Raw genomic sequence first — 21187 nt, forward strand, 5'->3', positions numbered from 1 at the left:
AAAAACTTGGAGCTCGTTCAAACGCTGTATAACATTAAATATTAGATCATACAATAAATATATAATTTTTGTATGTGTGTGTAAAAATATAAATCATTACATTTTTGTAGCCATTGCTGCTATAGGATGCCGTCCCCCCATCCCGGTTTGTGTATTGTTGCTTTTGTCGATTCGCTTTGTTGACCGACGACCGATTTTCATGTGACTCGGTCTTGAAAAGGTCAACAACTTTCTTCCAATTTTCTTCACTCATCTCCTTGGGGGTTTGCTCTTTGTTAAGTCTAAATTAACCTTTCCAACCACATCATTATAACGGCCTTTTGCTTTGTTTTTTCGATCACTATATCGCTTTGAGATCACAAATTCAATGCCACCCTTTAGCATATTCTTTTGAGGATCTTGCTCTATCTCTTGCAAATTGAAGTATAACTAGGAAGTAATTAAAAGAAATTAGTTAATTAAGTAAAAAACAAATAAATAAATGAAGAATATTTAAATTAAAAATCACTTAAACTAAGATGCTTTTTCAAAACATTTTTCTCTGCTTCATACACACTAACCCAACTTTCCTTATCAAAGGCGATGCTCCTCCCCATAATTTTTCTTTTAATTTAATATTTAATTTATGTAGAAGGTTATAGTTGTAATCTATACAAATTTGTGAGTATGGTAACTAGTAAATGTTGTAAGAGGTTTCAAATAACAATTTATTTATTTTTCTTAAATATTTGCAAGAGGTTACTCAATTAGGACATGAAATTATTTATATATCAAATATATGAAAACCAAAATTTTAAAATAACTATAACACATATCCAACTTATGTGGTTTATGAAAAGTAACATAAAACGAATTTTTAAAATTTTTATTTACCTTTATTTCCAAAATTATTTAACACATTTGCATTTGATCCTACCTCATAGTGTTCTAACCCTTCATACATTAGATAAAACACATATCAACACGTTTATCAACAAACAAATCTACGTTTTTTTTATTTCTTTTCTTTTTATAACAAACAAACAACCATTTTTTAATTTCAAATTTAACCATGTTTTATTATAATATATACATAATTCAAATTCCCAAATCGATAGTGTTCTATTTATATATTATCAACAAACAAATATACATCTAGTTCATTTTATTTTTAATTTCAAGAATTTTTATCTAAATTACACACACACACTTCGAAATGCCACATACGTAATACATAAATGAACCTACACACTATAAAAATTACACGTACAAAATTCAAAATACTTCCTTCACAATACATACATGAACCTACATACGATAAAAATTGCACCAGCAATTCAAAATACTACATGTGCAGTACATAAATGTACCCTAACACGATAAAATTTACACATATAAAATTCAAAATATTACTTACGCAGTACATATATAAACCTATACAATACAAAATAATAATTTCTTTATTACATATAATAAATAACGGATAATACTAATAACATACACTTGTAAAATTTTCACATAGACATTCGTGATGCCACCTACATAATACATATATAAATCCTACACAGTATAAAATGAACTTTTTTTTTTATTTTTCACATTAAAGTACATATAATAAATAACGTATCATATTAATAGCTTGTAAGGCCCCGAGCCCGGTAACCTTACATTCGGGTGTTGGATATACTCATAAACACAGTTCTAAAATCAGAGTTAATTAAAACTTTTAGCAGGAATATAAAAGTCAACCATTCTTTCAAACCATCAAGTACTTGTCTTAAACAACAAAACAAAAGTCTTAACAATAAACATAAAACGACACGTGAGTCTTCTTTCTTCAAATGCCAGCCTATCTGTCTCATTCTATTCACCTGTGTGCATACTAAAAGTCAGCTAAGCTGAGTGAGTTCTAGTTAAGCAGTTAACATACATTACATTCATTTTTCTAACTCATACCTATATGAAGGTACGTATTACATACCTAACTTACTAACCTTTCATACATACATACATACATACATACATACATACATACTTTTTTTCATAATTTTATACGGTATACCATAAACTATTTTATCTCTACCATCTCAGATATTATTAGGGTCTGATCTCTTCCGTCTCAGATATTATTAGTCTCTTTTTTCTCAAATATTGTTAGGCTCGGTCCCTCTTTCACGAATAACCATACAACCATACATACCTTGTCAAGAGACCATACATTCGTTACCATATATTCATGCATACTCTATATATCTTTATTCTTCACCCGGATCCTATTACGCTCAGAGTTAATTGTAATCCCCTTTCTTAGTTGTGCATGGCTAACTGTTTAACAAGTTATAAGTGTTAATTGTCTAGTTCTAAATATCTCATATTTTTAAGTTAACGAGACCGAACTTATTAGTTAACGAAATCGAACTTACCAGTTAAAGAAACCAAACTTGTCAGTTAACGGAACCAGACTTATAAGTTAACAAACCCTTTAAAGATCGAGCCCCATGATTTTAGTCGAACCGAGTTTGGGTCGAGTTCCCCTTAACCATTAGACTCAAATTTGGATCTAACCCCATCTTGTTTCCGTTCGACTAGACTTGAGTCGAGTCCCTTATTCCAGTCGACTCACTCATTCGAATCGAGTCCTGATGCTCACATTCGATCCGATCGACTAGAGTCAAACCCCTATTCCAATCGACAATAATTATTAGTAATGGATGTAAGATAATAATAGATGCGTACACCATACTTTTCAGAGATACAGTGTATGAAATCTAATAAATACACAAATGTATCATTTGAAACACAGCTGGTATATATGCGCAACAATATCGGTTGCATTATACTATTACCTGTAACACATGTAATGTAATTACAATACTTATAACAAAATACTGTACATTTACCTCTTTACAATGTTATGTCTCATGAAATTTCGTAGTGTAATTATCAATGCATGCAATACAATGTTCAAGTTTTTTTAACTTGCAATTATGCTATTTATCATTTTTTATTTTATTTTTCTTTAAATGAATTGCAGTTGATGATCCATTTAATTTTTAAAAATTTCACCGTCGAAATTATCTTTATCATGAAGACTGTTCTTATTAAAGTGCTGATTACATAATAAATAAACTAAAAGAATTGAGTAAATATTATTTATGATTCACCGTAATTACAATTTAAATATACGCAGAAAGAAAAAATTAATTAACAAAATAGCATATTGCCAACAATTTAAACACAAGTTAATGTTTATTAGAATCAAACAAAACAGCATATAAACTTTTTCATAGCCTTCTTATTAAACTTCGATCTTCATGCATCTTATAAATCTGTATGAATTTTAAACGACGACTCCTACAACCATCTACTTTCTACTCCTAAAGTATTCGAAGAAAATAATCTACACCAGCCCACGCAGGATTCGAAGCATGTTCTTCTCACCAAAAGACAAATGTCTTATCACTTTGACAATGACATCTTCTAAATCTGTAGTCAAAAAAAGAATGCAATAAGCATAAAATATAACTTTTGTAAACAAGAATTTTATACACAAACTAAAGTTCATCAATTGTTGTCTTACTAATATGTTTGTATAAGATTGAGTATGGGAAAATTTTATAGTGTAAATACATTTTGAAATTTAGAGGGAAAAGAAAGGGAGCATACCTTATTTAAGACTGTGTGCACGAAGCCTTTGACGTTCAATATAAGTTGGTCGTATTCTGGCAACTCAGGGAAGAGATAGAAACCATGAAACGTATTTGGGTAGTCCACCAAGTATGTTTGTTTCCCAGATTTCTTGAGCCAGTGGTGATACCTTAGTTGCCAGTCTCGTAGAATATCAAACCCAGTCACAACAACCATGGTGGGTGGCAAACCAATTTTGGATATGTCAACAGCATTGGGTCCGCTAACATTGATGATAGGATGGTCGCGGTTGTAGGGTTCATCAAGCGGCATGAATGCGCTCCATAACCAATCTGTCCGCTTCAATGACAGGATAGGCACCGACTCATCCAGCCGTATCTCAGAATCTGTCCGCTTCTCCCCACCAAAGAATGGTTGGATCGCCACCAGCCCAATTACCTTCAAAACATTATGTTAATTAGTTGCATTATCGTTTAAAAGGAACATCTAGGTAGTTATATATTGAGTCAGTGATGTATGTAGGGACCGTACCTGCAGTTGTTGAAAGCTGAGTTGAGAAGCTCTTTGAGCAACATGATGAGTCATGTTTCCACCAGCGCTATCACCAGCGAGAAAGCAACGTGAAACAATTTTAGACAAGGGAATCGTGGAACTCAGCAAGGGTACCGCAGGTCAAATCCTATTCAAAATCGTGGAACCCAGCAGGTGACTCAATCCAATCAACATGCCCATCCAAACCGTGGGCTTAACAAATCTGCAGCCAGTCCCCTTCACGCAACCAGTGGGCGTCTAACAATCCTTGGGTAGGTTTCCCACCACCGATGTCACCTAATTGGGCTAATTACTGGGCTCCTCCACCATGCGCTTTTCCCACTCAAGGTGGTTGGGCTGCTCCGTGGGCTGCTCAATCCCAGCCAACAACACAGGCTCACTCACAACATATACGGCCCAGGCCAATTTGGCCGAAGTCAACCCTCTTGAACCTAGTGAACTCGGAGCCGCTTTCCAAGCAATGACTTTGGACCCTAGTGAGCCTCAATGGCACATGGACACTGATGCTTCTGACCACCTCACATCCGACCCGGGTATGATTTCCCAACCTAGTGTAAATTCTATCAATTCAATTTTAATGGGAAATGGCAATCGAGTCCCAGTTGTTGGATCGGGTCATACAACCCTTCCCCACTCCTCGAAACCCTTCCAACTCAAAGATATTCTTCACACCACAGGCCAATTTGGGCTGCTCCGTGGGCTGCTCCGTGGGCTGCTCAATCCCAGCCCGTGGGCTGCTCAATCCCAGCCAACAACACAGGCTCACTCACAACATATACGGCCCAGGCCAATTTGGCCGAAGTCAACCCTCTTGAACCTAGTGAACTCGGAGCCGCTTTCCAAGCAATGACTTTGGACCCTAGTGAGCCTCAATGGCACATGGACACTGATGCTTCTGACCACCTCACATCCGACCCGGGTATGATTTCCCAACCTAGTGTAAATTCTATCAATTCAATTTTAATGGGAAATGGCAATCGAGTCCCAGTTGTTGGATCGGGTCATACAACCCTTCCCCACTCCTCGAAACCCTTCCAACTCAAAGATATTCTTCACACCCCATCCATAATTAAAAAGCTTATTTCAGTTCGTAAATTCAGTATCGATAATTGGGTTTATGTTGATTTTGACCCATTTGGCTTTTCTGTGAAGGAATATCCAACTGGGAGGATCTTGAGCCGTCACAATAGCACCGGTTCTCTATACCAGCTCACCGCACCTGCCTCTATAGCCGCCTCTGCTTTTGTTACCCAATCGGATTCCAGTACTGGCATAATCGTCTGGGCATGTCCCAGATTTTTTAATTTCAAATAAGTTTATTCCATGTAATAAACAAAGACTTTCGTTTATTTGTGATTCATGTCAAATTTCGAAACAAAAACGTTTACCCTTTATTTTATCTAATTCTACTACTTTATTTCCTTTTGATATGTTTCATTGTGATCTTTGGACTTCACCCGTGTTAAGCAAAAATGGCTATAAATATTATCTTATTATTATCGACGATTATACTCACTTTGCTTGGGTCTTTCCCCTTAGATTCAAATCAGAAACATACTACAAATTTACCCAATTTCACAATCTCATATTTACCCAATTTAATCGAAAAATTAAGACGTTCCAATGTGATATGGGAGAGGAGTTTGACAACAACCAATTCAAAACGTTCGCATCACAACACGGGTTACAATTTCGATTCTCGTGCCCTCACACCTCCCAACAAAACGGGACGGCGGAGCGTATGATTCGTTGCATAAACGAACTTATGTTATCACTTTTGACGCATGCCTCTTTACCACCTTAATATTGGGTCGAAGAACTTCACACATCCACCTACCTACACAACATACTCCCATCTAAACTCCTTAACTTTAACACACCCACCTCCGCACTCTAAATGAAACACCCTACATATGATCACCTTCGTGTATTCGGATGTCTATGTTACCCAGACCTATCCGAAACCCGACCCCATAAACTCGCTCCCCGCTCCACTCGATGTGTGTTTCTTGGTTACCCCACCGACCACCGGGGCTACCGATGTCTTGACCTACAATCGGGAAAAATTATTATTTCTCGTCATGTAACGTTCAAGGAATCCAACTTTCCCTTCTCTACATATACTCCCACATCCGACTCATATTCCTTCCTTGAAACTGAACCTTCCCCTCTAATTTTCCAACAACCCACCCCTCCTACTACCCCATCATCGGTTGACCCCTCCCCCATGGCCTCATCACCTTCACCTTCAAATCAGCCAAACATCCATTCTAGTCCAAATCCCACTCCAATACATACTCCACAAACTAACTCACACATGTCACCCACTTCTACCGACCCCCTCACCTCTCACAACACTTCACCACTCAACTCACAAATAAGCCAAGCACTCACTGACCAGCCTCCATCTATATCACAACCGTTTCACCAAAGCCCACCAACCAACATTCCACAACCACCACCTCACCCAATGATCACCAGGTCTAAATTGGGTATCACCAAGCCTAAAACACCATTTAACCTCAATGTCTATTCAATTTCTCCCATCCCCAAATCCCATATCCAGGCCCAATCCGACCCCCGCTGGTCTCATGCCATGAAAACTGAATATAATGCATTGATAGAAAATCACACATGGGATCTCGTACCTCGACCGAGTGACACGCATATTATAAGGTGCATGTGGCTATTTCGCCACAAATTTCATGCAAATGAGGCACTTGAAAGGTACAAGGCACAATTAGTTGTCAATGGTAAATCACAACAGGTTGGTATTTATTGTGATGAAATGTTTAGTGCGGTTGTAGAACCGACTACAATCTGAACAGTTCTAAGTCTAGCTTTGTCACGCTCATGGCCAATACACCAACTCGATGTTAAGAACGCATTTTTACATAGGGATTTAAATGAAACAGTGTTTATGTTCCAACCACCAGGTTTCGTTGAACCCAACACATGTATGTTTGTTGAAAAAATCCTTATATGAACTTAAACAAGCCCCGCGGGCCTGGTATCATCGATTTGCCACTTTTATAACAAAGTGCGGATTTAAAAGCTCAACATCTGATAGTTCGCTGTTCATTTATAAGCAAGGTAGCGACATGGCTTACTTATTACTATATGTGGATGACATTATATTAACAGCATCAAGTACACCACTACTTCGTCATTTCATTACTACGAAGTCTCGCGAATTTGCAATGACCGACCTTGGTCGGCTCCATCATTTCCTCGGCATCGAAGTACTACATCAGCAAAATGGTTTGTTTCTTACTCACGTGCATATGCCAATGATATTTTGGCCCGGGCCAACATGAATGATTGTAAACCGGCTAACACCCCCACCGATACTAACTCGAAACTAAGTGCCAACATAGGGGTGTTACTTAAGGATGGTTCCCTATACTGAAGTCTCGCTGGGGCACTACAATACCTAACCTTTACGCGACCAGACATCACATATGCCGTGCGTCTTGGAGCTATGCGCGTTTTACATGTTCCAGCAAATTACCAATACGCAGACATCTTCACAAAAGGACTCCCGAAGCCGCTGTTCGTTCGATTTAGATCCAGTCTTTGCATCCGACCAGCTACTACTTTGACTGTGGGGGCGTATTAATGGACATATTATGAATATATTGTATTTATGTAAACAGATTGTTTAGTTTAACTAGCTGTATATCTCCTTTAGAATAGGTGATTTGGTTTCCTCAATTATTGTATCTCGGTTCCTATTTGTACATGTATTTTTCAAAGGAATAAACAATCAATCGATTACCATTGATTAACACTATATAGTTTATAATATTTAAAGTTTAAACTAATGATATGAATTGTGGTGGTGATAGATTTTAGTAATATATAAATCAAATGAACACATGGACAAAAACACTAATTAACTTTTTTTTAAATAAATTGCACACGTCTCACTTTACTTTTTTTATAGGTCCCGAAACCGGATCCGACAACGAACGGCTTTGTTCTTGATAAGTGCTCGAGACGGGTGCGGTAAATCAAACGACCGAACATAAATAATATAAAGATAAAATAAATGAACGATCTCGTTGTCGGTTAAAGATTTTATATATTAGTAAACGAACCGACCCGTCCAAGGTGAGCTCCCCTTGGGTAGATGACTTACATCATACAAAACACACACACAAAACTAACAAATGAAATCCTATTTATAGATAAAACCATTTCTTCTAGAAGCCTTTTCCTAATTGAAGCTTAAACGCGTGTTGAAGTTCTCGTCTCGTGTCCGGATTTCTCGCCCACTTAAATATTATCTTGACCATAAATATATAACGGGTTTTGTACTTTGATATCGCAAGTCACATTTTTGGCCTTACAATCACCCCCTTGACTTGTGATCTCAAAACATCGTCGAACCGTGTCTCGCATTTCGCAAATCAACCTGATAACCGAAGCTTCTTCAATACACCCTCAAGGTATAATCCACCTAATTCATTCATGAACACGTTCTCGCTTCTTTATCCATCTCTGATATTAAGCAATATAGGTTCAGAAGAGCTTGATGAAATACCGGGGACGACGATCAAATGACAAAGCTTATTATTTACGTGAATGAAATTATTTAAGTAACCCACCCTAATAAATAATTATCCCAGATACTCGTATCCCACATTTTCAGGGTGAGAACTTAAACAATTTAATTCCCTATTAACTCCAACTTGTTCAAAAATTATCACCTTAATAAATAAGCATCTTGGATGCTCGTAGCCCACGTTTTCAGGATCCAATTATCGAACGCCTTGAAAATAACATATAAATAAAAAGCTTTGAACACGGTTAAACAGTGACGAAATCCGAACAAATTTTATTTTTTCAGTTTGGTCAACCCGAACGTATAATTACTTCTCGGCCAAAAACATATTGCAAACATGTGGCTCGGTTCACTACACTTGCAATTGAATTATCTTTGTTTGAACAGGCCCAAAACAAAAGATTCCCATGCTATAAACAGCCTAAATAAAATAACATGCCCAGAACACAATTTCAGCCCAAGTATTAATAACCCAAGCCTAGTTAGCCCAAGCCCATTTCTTAAAAAGTTAGGGCACAAAAGAAGTAAACCTTTACTATTAGCCATCATCAACATGTGACCAGATCTGGCTAGCCGTCATTCCGGTACACGCCGCCTGAAAAAAATTCCGGCCACTACAGCCAGCGCTGCTGACCGTCTTCTTTTACTTTTAACTCCGGCCACTACTCCAACCATCATATCTCCAACATCATCAGCCGCCACCCTCACCGGAAACGCGATTCTGGAGGCCGGCCGACCGTTGGAAAAACGCGCCGCCCAAAAACCGCCTTCCTGCCACCACCGCACCCTCCAACATCATACACACAGTAGCTACCCACACGCCATAGAGGCCTCCATCATCAATATTTCACTTTATTCTCGGCCACCGAAAAACGAATTCCGATGACCACCGCCGTGCGCCGCCGTCACCAAACGCCACCAGCAACGTCTGGTCGGAAAATTGTTCTCCGGCCAACACCCTGCGCCAACAGCCACTCGCCTCCACTGCCGTACGAAGAGGTCACCGGCCACCCTCCGCTCTTCATAGAAACCCAATAAACGAGGCAGAGATTCTAGATCTACTCACGAGACGAACTTCTTGCAACTTTATTTCCCCAAATCTTCAAACCTTATTTCCAAAACTTCAACGGAATTAACGTCTCGGTTCGGTAATAGCGGAAATAGAACCCGAATATCAAGAACAATGTTGAATCATTTGATTCAAACCCGCTCTGATACCAATTGTAGGTCCCGAAACCGAATCCGACAACGAACGGTTTTGTTCTTAATAAGTGCTCGAGATGTGTGCGGTAAATCAAACGACCGAACATAAATAATATAAAGATAAAATAAATGAACGATCTCGTTGTCGGTTAAAGATTTGATATATTAATAAACGAACCGACCCATCCAAGGTGAGCCCCCCTTGGGTGGATGACCTACACCATACAAAACACACACACAAAACTAACAAATGAAATCCTATTTATATATAAAACCATTTCTTTTAGAAGCTTTTTCCTAGTTAAAGCTTAAACGCGTGTTGAAGTTCTCATCTCGTGTCCGGATTTCTCACCCACTTTAAATATTATCTTGACCATAAATATATAATTGGTTTCGTATTTTAATATCGCAAGTCATATTTTTGGCCGTACAAATTTGAAGATGTACTAGGAATTTTTTTTTCTTTTTTAATATTTTAATATTGCGTATTTGAACGTTCTAATTACATAATAAATTATAAATTATATCAAAAGGATAGAGGACTAAATATGATTTTATGATACCATTATAAGTACAATTTAAAATACAAAATGAAAGAATCAAAGAAATTTCAAAATAACACGTTATCGAAGACATTTAAACTGAAATTTAATAAGAATCACATAAAATAGGCTACACATATAGTTTCTGATATCCTTCTTATTGAACTTCGATCTTGATCTTCTAAATCTGTAGCCAAACAACACATGTAATTAGCGTCAAACAAATGCTTTAAACACAAAGTTTACACATAAATTAAAGTGTTTTTCTCTGATCTGGTTGATATATTTGTGTTATTTATATATTTTCTATTTATTACAAGGAAAATCAAGAGTTTAGTTCCTTTAACGTCTAAATTAAATAAAATTTTGGTATTAACTAAATATAAACAAAGCTAATAGATTTACTCAGGTGTCGGCTTGCAAGTTGCATCCATGAAAAAGCTGAAACAATGTATGTATTATTAAACAGAAAAGCCAAAAGAAGAATTTATATATACACATTATTGGGCAAATTTTGTCGTAATAGTAAAATCAAAGGCCTAAAGTATTATTATTTTGTTTTCATCAACGCCAAATCAGACGCTTATGCACTCATCCATTCAGGGTTGGTGCGGAGATGCTTTTAGCTTAGACATATGTTTACTTTCGATTAATTGTAGGTTTCAACACTCTGAGGGAAAAGAAAGGGAGCATACCTTATTTAAGACTGTGTGCACGAAGCCTTTCACGTTCAATATAAGTTGGTCGTATTCTGGCAACTCGGGGAAGAGATAGAAACCATGAAACGTATTTGGGTAGTCCACCAAGTATGTTTGTTTCCCAGATTTCTTGAGCCAGTGGTGATACCTTAGTTGCCAGTCTCGTAGAATATCAAACCCAGTCACAACAACCATGGTGGGTGGCAAACCAATTTTGGATATGTCAACAGCATTGGGTCCGCTAACATTGATGATAGGATGGTCGCGGTTGTAGGGTTCATCAAGCGGCATGAATGCGCTCCATAACCAATCTGTCCGCTTCAATGACAGGATAGGCACCGACTCATCCAGCCGTATCTCAGAATCTGTCCGCTTCTCCCCACCAAAGAATGGTTGGATCGCCACAAGCCCAATTACCTTCAAAACATTATGTTAATTAGTTGCATTATCGTTTAAAAGGAACATCTAGGTAGTTATATATTGAGTCAGTGATGTATGTAGGGACCGTACCTGCAGTTGTTGAAAGCTGAGTTGAGAGGCTCTTTGAGCAACATGATGAGTCATGTTTCCACCAGCGCTATCACCAGCGAGAAAGCAACGTGAAATATCTGCGTTCTGCGGTAACCATTTTGACCTGTTTTCTTTAATGTCAAGAAATTTCAACACATCAAGCCCGTATTCATGTTGCGTTGGGTGTCGATGCTCTGGTGCAAGGGGATAATCAACAGAAACAACTATGGCAGGCAAATCTCTTGCGAACCTCCCACAGAGATCGTCGTACCTAGCGTTGGGGGAGAAGACAGCGTAACCTCCACCGTGAAAGAACACCATCACCGGAAGATCTTCTAAGGCGTACTGTATGGGGACATACACGCGGAAGGAGAGCTTGCGAATTGGATCCACCACCACATCGTATGTCTTGACACCGTTGATTGGTTTGGATGAAGGAGAGGTTCGCGGGTCTACCAGGCTGAGAAGACGGCGGTTAACTGTACCGTCTTTCCGGGCCAATTGGTTGATCATAATGTCGACTGCCCATAGTGAAATTCGTGTTTTCCAAGGTAAGGACATAGATGTTGAAGCTTTGGCTGCAGATTCCATTGAATGATTAGAAATAGAGAGAGAGATTAATTGAATTCAGGGTGTGAGTAAACTGATCAAAATCCATATATTTATAGTGCAAAATAAAGGAGGTTATGTCACACCAAATTTGATTATTCTCAGTCAAATCAGATAATGTTCGTTTAATTTTAACTTTAACCGATTGGCGTTGTCTGATTATTCGGTCAGTCAAAAAAGTTTCATTATTCTCTTTCAAACAAAGCATCTATAATATAATCATTTGTCCGAAGAAGGAAACCAGGAAGTAAAAGAAACGAAGCTTCCCAATCATTTAATTTAATTTATAGGGCACTGCATATTATTTGGACGTAAACATAAGCTGATAAATGATCCTTTTACGTCATTTATCTCCAAACAACGATCCTTCACAAGAATCGCTTATACTCGGTACTATTAGTACATTTTCGTCTCGAGTTTGATAATTACTTAACAATTAGCAAGTGTTAAAATATAACAATATATACGGTGCCTCGCAAACATTATTTTGTTGAGTAATAAAAGAATTTGGACTCGTAAACTATTTGCATGCTTAATGGAGAAAACACTAAAAGGAAGTAATATGGTGAAAGGAGTTTGGTGAACTTTAGCCAAGAAACTGGAAACTGCATATTAAACTTATTGACGAATCCATAATCTTTGTTACCTGGGCATAAAAATGTGTTACATATAAATTAGTTAGTCGAGTTAAGCAAACCTAAAATATTGATAAAATAATATGCAACATTTTCATCAACATTTTGAAAACGTATCCCTGACTCTGTCCGCGCTCTTGAAAACGTCATTGTCCACAAGCACAGAATCGAAATAAGCTTTGACGATGCACCATGGCGGCCGCATATCATTTCTGATGGGTAAGTTTCACTTGTGATGCGTTATGCGTATCACATGACTAAGCCCCATCGTGATGGTAAGTTTAGAGCCTCGGATTTTCTTGTTTCTCATGAATTTTTTTCAGTTCATTTTCTGGAATTTGCATATTATTTACTCGTTTTGTTTCTCACAGAAAAGGATTCACTATATTTTCTGTTTTAACTCTGAGGTAAAGTCAATTAAATCAGCTTCATACTTTGCTAAATTAAAACTATCGATCTCTTTGTTATTTCCTTCACACACACACACATATATATAGAACCTAAAACGCTTACTTTTCTAATTCAAAACATTTCTGATTAACTTAAATAGGTTTCATAGTTTGACCCTAATAAATTGGCTTTCATTTATACCGTGATGGCAGGGTAACGGGTTCGGGTTATGTCGTTTTACAAAGTGGTTATTTTGGTTTGGTCGGAAGTATGTGCGGTTCACTCCCATATATATAAAAATCCCATGTTGTTTTAACTGATATTAGACAAATCAGTCACAATACAGGCCGGTCACAAATCAGTCGCAAAATTTGTGACTGCATTTGTTTTTCTAACTATAGTTTCAGTTGCAAAGCTGTTGCAAATTATCGTATGTAACTGGTTTGCTACCGAAACTGAGTTCGCAATTACTCAGTTTTAGTAGTGAGAAAAATAGAATACTAAATATGAATTGTGATTCAATTATAATTACAATTTAAAATACAGAATTAAAAAAGAATTTTCAAAATAACATATCACCGAAGATTTAAACTGAAAGTTAATAAGAATCACACAAAATAGCCTACAAAGTATCTCAGATCCTTCTTATTAAACTTCAATTTTGATCTTATAAATCTGTAGCCAAATAACACGTGTAGTTAAGACCAAACACAATTTTTACACATAAATTGAAGTGTTTTAGCTGTCGTCTGGTTGATATGTTAGTTGGTGTAATTAGTTATACATTTGCTTTTATTTATTACAACGAAAAACACTGAGTTTTGTTCATCCAAGTAATATTATATATAAACAAAATTAAATAAAGCACAGGTTCAAAGTAAAGGGAATCAGTTGAATAGATTTACTCTGTGCCGGCCTGCACAACGAAAAAGCCAAAAAATGTATATATTTTTAAATAGAAAAGCCAAAAGAAGAATATATACATAGGGGAGGTATACTTTGAGAACCTTGCTAGTTTTAAGAACTTAAAAACTTAATTCTTGACCATACATTTAATTAAATAGATTATATTATTTGGTTGAGATTAAATATGATTAAAAAATTAAGCAGGAGAGAGAATAAAAATGCATAGTGATTACACTAATTAAAACGTCCGTTACACATATGTAATAAGCCGACTCGGTGCGTAAAAAAATTGTAATATTTTACCTATTTGTAACCTACATATATTACGTATGTGTAAAAAAATAAAAAAAAAATTGTTACGCTAAGTTTTTTCGAGTTTTTAAAACTCAAAGTGGTTCTCCATTGAAATCTCCCCTACACACACACACACATATATATATACAGGACACCGTAATATTTATTGTTCTTTATGTTTTCCGGCAAATTTATGAAGTCCGGTGATGTTTCTTTAATACCCAGGTGACATTCCCTTTCCTATTCCCTCTCCTTTAATTGGTGTATGTTAACTGTAACACCCCGACTTGGTTAGGGCTGACGTGTCACTCGATACGGTAATAACAGACTTTAAAAACGTTTTCATTAAAGTCTTAACCCTAATTTTAAAATCGCACAACTGTCCAAAAACATTCAAATTAAAGTGCTCGACAAAATGACAATAAAATAAAGTTGTTTAATTCAAAAGAATTTTATTAAGTTCCTCGTTTTCCAACGTCTAGCCTTTTACTCTCTTACCACACATTACCCTGATTCCCATGCTTCAATTGCGGCTATGTAACAACCGTAACAATCTTCAATCTCCTCCTTCAATTGCTATTGGTATCCGTTTCATGGACGTCTCTATGTTCGCCGGTCAAACAACTGAAACCAATATGCAAACATGCGATTTTTGTTTCATGGGCTCCATCTATTACATCTTCAGTTTAGATGATATGTAGCAAGGTATGATATCAAAATTTGCTTCCCTTCAAATCGCCCCCTGAAAGGAAATATGCATCTATTTGATCATCATATTACACTTTAAATCTTTATATATATATAACTTAAGTTTACTAATTTTCTTTCTGCTTTCGAATCTACATCAGGACTCGAATGACATAAAACCTTCCTCGTCTCCAAAGTCCAAACACTCCTTTAAATGAACCATTACCAGATGTCGCTGGTATACTTTTGACTTTTGAGGTCAAATTTAACAGTTTTCAAAATCAGAATTATATGACTTTTGTGTTTAAATGCAGGTATAATTATTCAACATCTTCACAAAGTTTGGCAAATTGTGCTCTTCAGATGCTAGAATAATTATTTTTTGAATTCGTGAAAACTCTAAAGAATTTTATATGGGTAATTAATATGCTCATTACATTTTTAGTTTGCCTTTTAATTATATAGGGAGCTATCAAGCATTGATGAGAAGAAATATAAGCCACTAAAACGGGTTACAGAACGGGAAATTTCTATGATGTTTATATACAAAAAGTTTGTGGCTTGGAGGTAGCATGGATTTAGCTCGGAAAAGCTCAAGCGATGCGACTCGGCTTAAAACTGAGCAGAGCGGGTTCAGGTCGGTTAGAAAGCGACCTTACCTCGACTTAGTTTGTAGCAAGCCAAATTGGCTCGGTTTGACTTGCTTGTTGGCTCAGGCTAAAGGTATTTATTTAGCATGTTTAATGTTTGTTAATGGTAGCATAGTGCTTGTGTGTTTGGGATTGAATTGGCAACTAATGAAGTTAATTTATATAAAACAATAGCATACTAGAATGGGTGTTTGTTCAAAGTTTAGATAATTTTAAAAATGGCAATTTTACCATTTTGTTAGGTTTTCGGGCCAACAGAAAATGGCTCGATTGGGATGAATGTCGCAACTGGTACATCGAGAGGGTTGGAGTTTTACAAGAAAAAATGAAGCATGCTTGTGGTTTCTAGAATGGGTGTTTGCTAGAAATTCCGGGTCGCTAAAAATTCTATCAAGTAGAGCCTATAAGTAAAAAAGAATAATTAATTACCAACATTTTCATATATATATTTACCGGTGTAAAGAATGGCTGTGGTGTCGGCTCCTTCTCACATTGATCCGCGACACTCAAAGATACGGCCATAGAAGGTTTAGGCCCGATACCTCTCTTACAGCCGCGTCGAGGACCCAACACCTTTTCAAATATTCCGACTGCATTTGAAATCGGCTCATTAATTTCTTCAAATTCGCCTTCGCTATTAGGCTAGGTTTGCTTCTCGAACTCTCTCCTTAATTCATTCTATATTTTACAACAATATACAACAGATGATTAATATATTTGAAAAATATATTTTAATAAATATATTTGAAAAATATACTTTAATAAACGCATACGTATTGACGCTCTGCCACCTCACTATCAAAAGCGCCATCACGTCGACAATGAGATTTCTTAAAAACTTGGAGCTCGTTCAAACGCTGTATAACATTAAATATTAGATCATACAATAAATATATAATTTTTGTATGTGTGTGTAAAAATATAAATCAGCTGCTATAGGATGCCGTCCCCCATCCCGGTTTATGTATTGTTGCTTTTGTCGATTCGCTTTGTTGACCGACGACCGATTTTCATGTGACTCGGTCTTGAAAAGATCAACAACTTTCTTCCAATTTTCTTCACTCATCTCCTTGGGGGTTTGCTCTTTGTTAAGTCTAAATTAACCTTTCCAACCACAGCATTGCTTTGTTTTTTCGATCACTATATCGCTTTGAGATCACAAATTCAATGCCACCCTTTAGCATATTCTTTTGAGGATCTTGCTCTATCTCTTGCAAATTGAAGTATAGCTAGGAAGTAATTAAAAGAAATTAGTTAATTAAGTAAAAAACAAATAAATAAATGAAGAGTATTTAAATTAAAAATCACTTACACTAAGATGCTTTTTCAAAACATTTTTCTCTACTTCATACACACTAACCCAACTTTCCTTATCAAAGGCGATGCTCCTCCCCATAATTTTTCTTTTAATTTAATATTTAATTTATGTAGAAGGTTATAGTTGTAATCTATACAAATTTGTGAGTATGGTAACTAGTAAATGTTGTAAGAGGTTTCAAATAACAATTTATTTATTTTTCTTAAATATTTGCAAGAGGTTACTCAATTAGGACATGAAATTATTTATATATCCAATATATGAAAACCAAAATTTTAAAATAACTATAACACATATCCAACTTATGTGGTTTATGAAAAGTAACATAAAACGAATTTTTAAAATTCTTATTTACCTTTATTTCCAAAATTATTTAACACATTTGCATTTGATCCTACCTCATAGTGTTCTAACCCTTCATACATTAGATAAAACACATATCAACACGTTTATCAACAAACAAATCTACGTTTTTTTTATTTCTTTTCTTTTTATAACAAACAAACAACCATTTTTTAATTTCAAATTTAACCATGTTTTATTATAATATATACATAATTCAAATTCCCAAATCGATATTGTTCTATTTATATATTATCAACAAACAAATATACATCTAGTTCATTTTATTTTTAATTTCAAGAATTGTTATCTAAATTACACACACACACACACACACACTTCGAAATGCCACATACGTAGTACATAAATGAACATACACACTATAAAAATTACACGTACAAAATTCAAAATACTTCCTTCACAATACATACATGAACCTACATACGATAAAAATTGCACCAGCAATTCAAAATACTACCTGTGCAGTACATAAATGTACCCTAACACGATAAAATTTACACATATAAAATTCAAAATATTACTTACGCAGTACATATATAAACCTATACAATACAAAATAATAATTTCTTTATTACATATAATAAATAACGGATAATACTAATAACATACACTTGTAAAATTTTCACATAGACATTCGTGATGCTACCTACATAATACATATATAAATCCTACACAGTATAAAATGAACTTTTTTTTATTTTTCACATTAAAGTACATATAATAAATAACGTATCATATTAATAGCTTGTAAGGCCCCGAGCCAAGTAACCTTACATTCGGGTGTTGGTTATACTCATAAACACAGTTCTAAAATCAGAGTTAATTAAAACTTTTCGCAGGAATATAAAAGTCAACCATTCTTTCAAACCATCAAGTACTTGTCTTAAACAACAAAACAAAAGTCTTAACAATAAACATAAAACGACACGTGAGTCTTCTTTCTTCATATGCCAGCCTATCTGTCTCATTCTATTTACCTGTGTGCATACTAAAAGTCAGCTACGCTGAGTGAGTTCTAGTTAAGCAGTTAACATACATTACATTCATTTTTCTAACTCATACCTATCTGAAGGTACGTATTACATACCTAACTTACTAACCTTTCATACATACATACATACATACATACATACTTTTTTTCATAATTTTATACGGTTTACCATAAACTATTTTATCTCTACCATCTCAGATATTATTAGGGTCTGATCTTTTCCGTCTCAGATATTATTAGTCTCTTTTTTCTCAAATATTGTTAGGCTCGGTCCCTCTTTCACGAATAACCATACAACCTTACATACCTTGTCAAGAGACCATACATTCGTTACCATATATTCTTGCATACTCTATATATCTTTATTCGTCACCTGGATCCTATTACGCTAAGAGTTAATTGTAATCCCCTTTCTTAGTTGTGCATGGCTAACTGTTTAACAAGTTATAAGTGTTAATTGTCTAGTTCTAAATATCTCATATTTTTAAGTTAACGAGACCCAACTTATTAGTTAACGAAATCGAACTTACCAGTTAAAGAAACCAAACTTGTCAGTTAACGGAACCAGACTTATAAGTTAACAAACCCTTTAAAGATCGAGCCCCATGATTTTAGTCGAACCGAGTTTGGGTCGAGTTCCCCTTAACCATTCGACTCAAATTTGGATCTAACCCCATCTTGTTTCCGTTCGACTAGACTTGAGTCGGGTCCCTTATTCCAGTCGACTCACTCATTCGAATCGAGTCCTGATGCTCACATTCGATCCGATCGACTAGAGTCAAACCCCTATTCCAATCGACAATAATTATTAGTAATGGATGTAAGATAATAATAGATGCGTACACCATACTTTTCAGAGATACAGTGTATGAAATCTAATAATTACACAAATGTATCATTTGAAACACAGCTGGTATATATGCGCAACAATATCGGTTGCATTATACTATTACCTGTAACACATGTAATGTAATTACAATACTTATAATAAAATACTGTATATTTACCTCTTTAAAATGTTATGTCTCATGAAATTTCGTAGTGTAATTATCAATGCATGCAATACAATGTTCAAGTTTTTTTAACTTGCAATTATGCTATTTATCATTTTTTATTTTATTTTTCTTTAAATGAATTGCAGTTGATGATCCATTTAATTTTTAAAAATTTCACCATCGAAATTATCTTTATCATGAAGACTGTTCTTATTAAAGTGCTGATTACATAATAAATATACTAAAAGAATTGAGTAAATATTATTTATGATTCCACCGTAATTACAATTTAAATATACGCAGAAAGAAAAAATTAATTAACAAAATAGCATATTGCCAACAATTTAAACACAAGTTAATGTTTATTAGAATCAAACAAAATAGCATATAAACTTTTTCATAGCCTTCTTATTAAACTTCGATCTTCATGCATCTTATAAATCTGTATGAATTTTAAACGACGACTCCTACAACCATCTACTTTCTACTCCTAAAGTATTCGAAGAAAATAATCTACACCAGCCCACGCAGGATTCGAAGCATGTTCTTCTCACCAAAAGACAAATGTCTTATCACTTTGACAATGACATCTTCTAAATCTGTAGTCAAAAAAAGAATGCAATAAGCATAAAGTATAACTTTTGTAAACAAGAATTTTATACACAAACTAAAGTTCATCAATTGTTGTCTTACTAATATGTTTGTATAAGATTGAGTATGGGAAAATTTTATAGTGTAAATACATTTTGAAATTTAGAGGGAAAAGAAAGGGAGCATACCTTATTTAAGACTGTGTGCACGAAGCCTTTGACGTTCAATATAAGTTGGTCGTATTCTGGCAACTCAGGGAAGAGATAGAAACCATGAAACGTATTTGGGTAGTCCACCAAGTATGTTTGTTTCCCAGATTTCTTGAGCCAGTGGTGATACCTTAGTTGCCAGTCTCGTAGAATATCAAACCCAGTCACAACAACCATGGTGGGTGGCAAACCAATTTTGGATATGTCAACAGCATTGGGTCCGCTAACATTGATGATAGGATGGTCGCGGTTGTAGGGTTCATCAAGCGGCATGAATGCGCTCCATAACCAATCTGTCCGCTTCAATGACAGGATAGGCACCGACTCATCCAGCCGTATCTCAGAATCTGTCCGCTTCTCCCCACCAAAGAATGGTTGGATCGCCACCAGCCCAATTACCTTCAAAACATTATGTTAATTAGTTGCATTATCGTTTAAAAGGAACATCTAGGTAGTTATATATTGAGTCAGTGATGTATGTAGGGACCGTACCTGCAGTTGTTGAAAGCTGAGTTGAGAGGCTCTTTGAGCAACATGATGAGTCATGTTTCCACCATGGCTATCACCAGCGAGAAAGCAACGTGAAACAATTTTAGACAAGGGAATCGTGGAACTCAGCAAGGGTACCGCAGGTCAAATCCTATTCAAAATCGTGGAACCCAGCAGGTGACTCAATCCAATCAACATGCCCATCCAAACCGTGGGCTTAACAAATCTGCAGGCCAGTCCCCTTCACGCAACCAGTGGGCGTCCAACAATCCTTGGGTAGGTTTCCCACCACCGATGTCACCTAATTGGGCTAATTACTGGGCTCCTCCACCATGCGCTTTTCCCACTCAAGGTGGTTGGG

General features: G+C 35.9%; 1 protein-coding gene and 1 pseudogene across 1 annotated transcript; both read right to left on the reverse strand.

Moving 5' to 3' along the window:
- Nucleotides 1-10627: 10627 nt before the first annotated feature.
- On the reverse strand, nt 10628-12320 carry LOC143534268 (putative carboxylesterase 18). Its single transcript, XM_077028794.1, has 3 exons — nt 11700-12320; nt 11187-11606; nt 10628-10678 (listed from the first exon to the last, which is right to left on the reverse strand). Exons 1-3 carry the CDS (start codon nt 12288-12290, stop codon nt 10673-10675), a joined length of 1017 nt encoding a protein of 338 aa, XP_076884909.1. The 5' UTR covers nt 12291-12320; the 3' UTR covers nt 10628-10672.
- Nucleotides 12321-20130: 7810 nt separating this feature from the next.
- Nucleotides 20131-20883, reverse strand: LOC143534765 (putative carboxylesterase 18 pseudogene; annotated as a pseudogene).
- Between the last annotated feature and the right edge of the window lie 304 nt (nt 20884-21187).

This window comes from Bidens hawaiensis, unplaced genomic scaffold, assembly GCF_021521415.1.
Source record: "Bidens hawaiensis isolate Kalapana, Puna unplaced genomic scaffold, B.hawaiensis_p1.1 tig00000760_1, whole genome shotgun sequence".
Classification (NCBI taxonomy): domain Eukaryota; kingdom Viridiplantae; phylum Streptophyta; class Magnoliopsida; order Asterales; family Asteraceae; genus Bidens; species Bidens hawaiensis.